General features: G+C 32.6%; 1 protein-coding gene across 1 annotated transcript; it reads right to left on the bottom strand.

The window, feature by feature from the left end:
* Positions 1-4,991: 4,991 nt before the first annotated feature.
* On the bottom strand, positions 4,992-5,960 carry LOC125163913 (olfactory receptor 6M1-like). Its single transcript, XM_047856220.1, has one exon. The coding sequence runs from the start codon at positions 5,958-5,960 to the stop codon at positions 4,992-4,994; it is 969 nt and encodes a 322-aa protein (XP_047712176.1).
* Positions 5,961-7,497: the final 1,537 nt, after the last annotated feature.

Genomic DNA, 7,497 nt, shown 5'->3' with positions numbered 1-7,497 from the left:
GTTACGTATCTGACTCAAGATTTCTAAATCTGACAGATTTCACTTAATTTTTTCCACAATTCTTTCCATTTTTCTTACTTTTTTAAATACATATTTCATAATTAGCTTGTTAATTTCCCCAAAAATCATGCTTGAATTTGGTTGAGATTGAAGTAAATCTTATCCATTGGGTTTTTAATTCAATTATTTCATTATTGACTTCTGTATTTTACTTTCTTTCCCATTGTATAATTTTCATTTTTTTCAGTATCCCAAATTTGTCCTCTAACTTCTTAAACATTTTATCCATAGTTATTTTAAATCTATGTCAAATAATACTATCTTTTATTTTGAGGTTTATTTTCCCATTAGAATTGAAGATTTCTGTTTGACTTTTATAAATTACTTTTACTTTTTCACTACTTGCCAGTCATTTGGCTGGCATATATTTTATGTTAAAAATTGCTTAAAAAATTAATAGATAATAAGAAAAAAGTTATATTTCTTAAACTGAATGTCATAAATTATTATTTTTCTTTTTTAATGACATTGAAATCACTTTGATAGTTGTCACCACTGACACATTCCCATCTCATTGCTTGAAAATTTAGCCGAACTCTAAAAGCTATTATAATTATTTAAATAGACAAATGGTACCCTGAAAACACCAATGAAAATAATTCTGTGCTGTGTCCAAAATGCTTTAAATTACAGAGTTATATGACTGTCAATGGAAGCAAACAAATCTCACAAACAAATCTGTGTCACATGTATACCATCCTACTCGAGAAGGATGCACACACTAATTCATTAGCTCCAATTCCCAAAACTATGTGCATTCTTGCTTATTTTTTTTCAGAAACTTTGTAAATGTCATAGTTTTAAGGCTAGAAACATTTTGCTATTTCATACTTTTCCAAAAGTGAGAAATTGTGAACAAATGAATACTCAAAGTTCTTTTAACCACTGTGATTCCTTGATTTGTCTGCTGTTCTGTTATTGGTGTATAGAAATGCAAGAGATTTTGCACATTGATTTAATATCTGTTGATTTTGCTGAATTCATTTATTACTTCTACAAATATTTGTGGAATCTTTTGGATTTTCTACATAGAGTACCATGTCATCTGCAAGTAGGGAGTTTGATTTCTTCTTTGCCGATTTAGATGCTTTTTATTTCTTTTGTTTTATTATTTCTGAGGCTAAGACTTCCAATACTATGTTAAATAGTGGGCATACTTGTCTTGTTACTAACCATAGGTGAATGATTCTCAATTTTTCCCCACTGAGGATGGTATTAGATTTGGGTCTTTCACATATGGTGTGTATGATGTTGAAGTATGTTCCCCTATGCTGCATTTTGTCAAATGCTTTTTTTTTTTTTTTGCCTGTTGAGAAGATTGTATTGTTGTTATCCTTACTTTATTTAATGTGGTGTATGATGTTGATGTGAGCCCTGTGGCACAGAAATAATTCTCACTTGATCATGGTGAATAATTATTTTAATGTACTTTTGAATTCTATTTGCTAGTGTCTTGTTAAGTTTTGCATCCATGATCATTCAGGATATTGTACTGTAATTACCCTCTTCAGTGGGGGTGTTTGGCTGGTTTTGAAATAAATGTAATGCTGGCTTCTTAGAGTGAGTTTTCAAGTTTTACTTCTATTTCTATTTTTTGTAACAGTTTGAATAGAATAGGTATTAACTCTTCTTTAAATGTTTGGTAGAATTTCCTGAGAAGCCATCTGGGCCAGGAGTCCTATTTGTTGGGAGATTTCTGATTACTGATTCAATTTCTTGTCTGGTGTTGGGTCTGTCAAGTTTTATATTTCTTCATGTTTCAGTGTTTATAATGTGTGAGTTTCTAGGAATTCTTTATCAGTTCACTTTCACTGAAATGTTTGTATTTCAATCCAGAGTGCTGTTACTGGCCTATTAAACCCTGTTGTGTAGCAGACTAGATGTGCCAAAGATCTAATATATTTTGTGTCCAATTCTTCATCAATGACTGATAGGAGTTGGTATACCAAATACCTTCTGTCACTGATGGGGTAACCTGGAATACATGTTTTCTAGTGATTCCAAGAGTCCTCTCCTGGATGTATCTCCCCTTTCTAAAAAGTGTTATTGGAAATCATACCCATAAAATAACATTTTGAAATTGGATTACTCACCACCCAGGTGGCAACCAATATCCTATCCCTGTAGGTAGGGTAGTGGCATCAACACTCGACATTCTGAAGTGTGAAAAGTACTAATAATTTCACTTGATGACTGGTACAGGATACAGGTAGAATGAGAATGGATAATAGTATTTCTTTAGCATTTGAGTTACATCAGAAAAAATTTTTAATATTTATTGATCACATATCATGTAGCAAGCCCAAACCTATGTACTAACTTTTGTGCTCTTATTTTTAACGAGTAGAGTTTAGGATGACTAAGCTCTGGAGATGGACAGTGATTATGGTTGCACAGTGGTGTGAATGTGCTTAATGCCACCGAATTGTGCACTCAAGAAGAAAAAAAAAGTTTTATGTGTATTTTACCATGAATAAAAGTAGCATGTATAATCCATATTTACATTAAAATATATGTGTAAATATTTATAGAAACATTTCTAAATGAATATACATGTAAATAGTATGTTGTAATTATATTGGTCAAAAAAAGAGATCATTTATGAAATTCTATTGTCATTAATTGTTTATTCATCACTATCCCTTTTGCCATTTTGAACATTTACCTAGATTTCTTTCTTTACTGTGATTCATTGGTATCTATGAATTATCTTTGCATATAACAGAACTAGAAATACATATTAAATGAAACAATGACTAAAATTCTGAATTCCATTAAACTCTTGCTCTTACTGTTTTGTGATGGTCAATAATACATAACTTCCTTTGCTTCATTTTCATCATCTTTGCATTAGTGGTTTGAATACAAAATTTCTAATACTTGTAAGATATTAGACACAAAAATTGTTATTTTGTTGACAAATGGTTGAACTCATCTTAAAACTTGAAGGAGTTCTATGAATGATTTTACTTTCTCATGTTTTAGTTTATTGGGGGAAATAGAAACATATGAATCAACTTTTATTAACTTCTGGAAATTTGTAAATTCCTCCCAGAGCATTGTCACATACAATATGAGTAATGCAAAAGTATATAATTAGAAGATATATCTACAGATTCAAATGAACATGACTTATTATAAAAGTATAGTGCTTCAGTTGTAACTTACTGAAACACACTTAATTGAAACTTATTTAGCCAGGGATGGAACACAAATGAATAAAACAGTCACCATTAATGTCTTATTCTGAAAACTCAGTCTTTTAGGAAATAAAATTCGCCATCCAATTGCAAGAGGGAGGGTGATCCATGTTCAATATCATTTAGTGTAGGAGGTCCTAGGAGTTGTAATATCCAGGGAATGTGAAGCAGTCTCCTTATCTGAGGCTTATGATGGAAAAAGTGATCTGTTGCTAGGAATCTTATTGTCACCCCTTGTGATTACCCAGCTGATTTTATATTTTTTCTTCAGAAATGTTATGCTCCCTTTCATACAGTCACTAATTATATTTCTAGGTTTTATTGATGACAATACAGTAAAGTAAAATAATAATAACTTCAAAGGCATTCTATGAGTGAAAATTCTAATTTTCTTTCTGTTCGCACATAGTGATTTCAACACCATGAATGGTCTCCATCCAGGCACGCCATAGAAGTCTTGCTAGGACATGGAGGTACTAACTGAGAATAGATGAGCACAATTATTAATAGTTTTTTTTTTTTCTTTTCTAAAAGAGTAAGAATTTTAAAGTCAGAGAGGTGGAGAGTATAAGAAGTTAACAGCTAGGAATCAGAAAAGACAGATAGGAAGGAATCTGGGAATAATTGACAAATCAAATTGTAGTTTTTTATATCAGTTTACTGTAAGCAAGGCTAAAGCCATGCTTGAAACATTTACAGAGTATTTAATGGTCAGAAAATTTTGTTGTATATGAGAAGAGTACCTCTGTGATCTGTGGATTGAAATTACGTGCTCGTTATGGAAAGAGCTCAGTTTTTGTGAAATATATAATTCACAGTAACAATGATGGGTCATAGATCATGTTAGTCTAAGTACTTACTTTAGAGTTATTTTCTCACTTATACCTAATTAAGATATTTTTACTGTCCTTTCAAATAGTGAAAAAGCGATACAATCTAAGTTATGTTGCAATTCCAAGGTCATTATTAGTATTAGTTTTTAATAAAACCCCTTATTATAAAAATTTTTATGTTCAAAGTTCAGTGTCTGAAGTAATTTCCTACTGTTCTGAAAAAAAATATTGTAAATAGGCCATTGTGATAAATTTCTGCTACTTACCTATCAGTTGTCTGCATAATTAGCAGAGGCCTGTAAGTTCTGATAAATTCCTTTGCCACAGGTAGATATATCCTTATATTCTATGGCATAGAATTTGAGTACAAATGTTAAGGACATGGAGTCATGAGTAGATCAGTCCACAATTAAAATCCAAATTTAAGTAACAAAGGGACAATATACGCAACATTTCAAAGTTGAAGTCAGATCATGTTTAATATTTTCTTCTAAAAACAATCCATATGAATCAAATGTGAAATATAAGTTAATATTTGAAAACTGTGGTAAATTAAGAAAATACTTACAGAAGAAACACCTAATACTGGCTTTGTTTGAATTAAAAATCCCTAGACTGTACAAAATTTGATTTTTAAAACACTGGAGGCACAGAAAAAATGGGAATGAAATGAGAATAAAAATGATGTATTTATATCTATCTATCAGTATGTTTGTATGTATTATGAATGCATGTACATAATTTTAGATCTATGTGACTTACTGTTAAGTAAACCTGGACAAAAATCAGGAAGTGATATATGTTCTCCTAAATGTTTTCCTTATGCAAGCATATTAACTTTCAGTTATATTACAAAATCATTTTATTACCAGACATGAAGATATCTTTGTTGTAGAAATTATTTTTGTGGTTTTAAAAATCTTGAATTTGTTAACATGCCTACATATTTATTGAAAGCATCTCTCAAGGATTCTTTGACTTTCTCATTTCGAAGACTATAGATGAAAGGGTTCAACATCGGTGTTACAATGGTGTTCAGGACTGTGGCAAATTTGTTAAGATCCATCACATCACCCTTTTTTGGGCGGACGTAAATAAAGATGGAGCTTCCATAATAAAGTGTCACAACGGTGATGTGTGAAACACAAGTGGAGAAAGCTTTCTGCCGTCCCTGGACAGAAGGAATTCTAAGGATAGTAATAATAATGTACATGTAAGACACTCCTGTGAAGAGCAAGGAGCCCAAGAGCAACATAGCAGAGGAGACAAAGTCAGCCAGCTCAGCCAGAGCGATATCTGCACAGACCAGCTTTAGCACAGGGCCACTGTCACAAAAGAAGTGATTGATAATATTTGGTCCACAAAAGGGCAGAGGAGCAGTTAAGATTGATGGTGCTAAAATTGACAAAAATGCACCTAAATAGGATCCCAGAAGCAACAATATGCATGTCTGTTTGTTCATGATGATGGCATACCTCAATGGGTTGCAGATGGCAATGTATCGATCAAATGACATGACGACCAGGATGAAGGATTCCGTGGATCCCAAGAAGAAGTAGAAGAAAGACTGTGTGAGACATCCTATGAAGGATATTGCCTTGGTGAGGGAAAATATGTTTGCCAGCATCTTAGGCACCACTGTGGAGGTGATGGCAACTTCAAGGAAGGAAAGATTGGCTACAAAGAAATACATGGGTGAATGCAGACGGTAGTCACCACACACCAAAAGGATGATCATGGTGTTGCCAATCAGAGACGTCATGTACATGAGCAAGAATGCAGAAAAAAGAAGAATTTCTACTTCCTTTTCATTCTGAAACCCCAGAAGAATAAACTCCATGACTCTGGTCTTGTTTCTGTGATCCATAATGTTGACACTTCCACCTGACATAATAAACAAAATATAAGTTCATGGTTGGTCTTTGCAACTTAACTTTGGAAGTGCCCTTACTATAGAAATTATCTTTTTCTTTGTGGAAAGATGATAATAAAAACAAAATAAAATAAGTCCTGAGATGAACTGTGGAATACACTTCTACATTAAGATTGGCACAATTGTTCTTTTGAAAGACCTGTGAGTCTGTGCTCAGTGTATGGACTCTAACAGTGAAGTTAGCTGTTCATGAGCCATGTGAACATATGAGTAGTGCCCTTTGGGATAGACACATCACAGTGATTTTAATCCATTCAGATGTAAAAGAATGCTGGCGGACAGACTTGCAATCAAGTCTAATTCTATATTAATATGCATATACAAAAATAACTTTGAAAAGATATTTTATTATCAGTGAGAAAAAAAAGCTAAAAAACCCCAACTAGACATGATCGATAATAGGTTCATGACTCTTTAGTTATAGGTACCAACCTCTATTACTGTTAAATTGATCATTAATGTAAAGTCAGCCTCATATAATCATCATATAGAATCATATCTCAGGGGAGTTGAGGGCCTGTTTGTTAAGTGTCCAAATCTTGGTCTTGGCTCAGGTCATGATTTCATGGTTTGTGGGTTCAAGTCCTGCATTGGACTCTGTGTTGACAGCTTGGAGACTGCCTGGGACTCTCTCCTTGTCCCTCTCTCTCTCTTTCCTTCTCCCACGCATGCTCACTTGCTCACTCTCTCACTCTAAAAGTAAATAAATAAACTTTAAAATCACTTCTCATAGTGCATAAGATGCTCACAGGTCTTTTTAAAATAAGAAAAAGAATCAAACATATGACTTTATCAATGCCGATTATATTTATCTTGGAATTAATTCAAACAGAGCAAACATTTGGGGAGAAGGGTAGAGAAACTGAACTTCTGAATTTTACCAAGAGAAGAAGCAAAAGTGTAAGTACAGTTCGTATTATAAATGAAGAATAAAAAGTGAAAAAAAAGAAACAGGAACATTCTTGGAGAGGAGTTTTGTCAAAGAAAGTTTTGGATTAGAGAGTGATTTCAAATTTCAGGTTATAAGAAACACAAATTTGATATTGGTAGGTGTTGGAATGGCTAATTTTAGATAAGTGGGAATTTCCATTGTTACTTTTCAGTAGATGTGATGGGTGAATGCTGTAATGGTTAGCTAAAATTTATATCATAGAAGGATCAATGTTAGAAATAAGACCTTGTGTGTTTTAATTTAGGTTTTGCTCATTTTTTGACCAAAATACTTATTTATATTTTCACTGACTTACTCTTTTATATTTACTTAACAATGGGGAAACAAGTGAGAACACAGATAAATTTCTCACTTATAGGCATATCATTCACTTTATAAAAGAGTAAAACAAATTTGGATCAAAGTTGGGAGTTTTCATCATGATTGTTTATATTGATTATTCTGAATACAATAACACAAATTGAGTATTTTAGTTAATAGAGACTAAATTCATTAATTCAGTGACACAGTATGAAGGGC

The sequence above is a fragment of the Prionailurus viverrinus genome, chromosome A1 (genome assembly GCF_022837055.1).
Source record: "Prionailurus viverrinus isolate Anna chromosome A1, UM_Priviv_1.0, whole genome shotgun sequence".
Classification (NCBI taxonomy): Eukaryota; Metazoa; Chordata; class Mammalia; order Carnivora; family Felidae; genus Prionailurus; species Prionailurus viverrinus.
Note: the sequence above shows the minus strand (reverse complement) of the source record. Positions and strands in the feature narration are given on the sequence as shown.

Bases quoted from the DNA above. Each gene is read 5' to 3' on its own strand.
- LOC125163913 (XM_047856220.1), bottom strand. From the start codon at position 5,960: ATGGATCACAGAAACAAGACCAGAGTCATGGAGTTTATTCTTCTGGGG.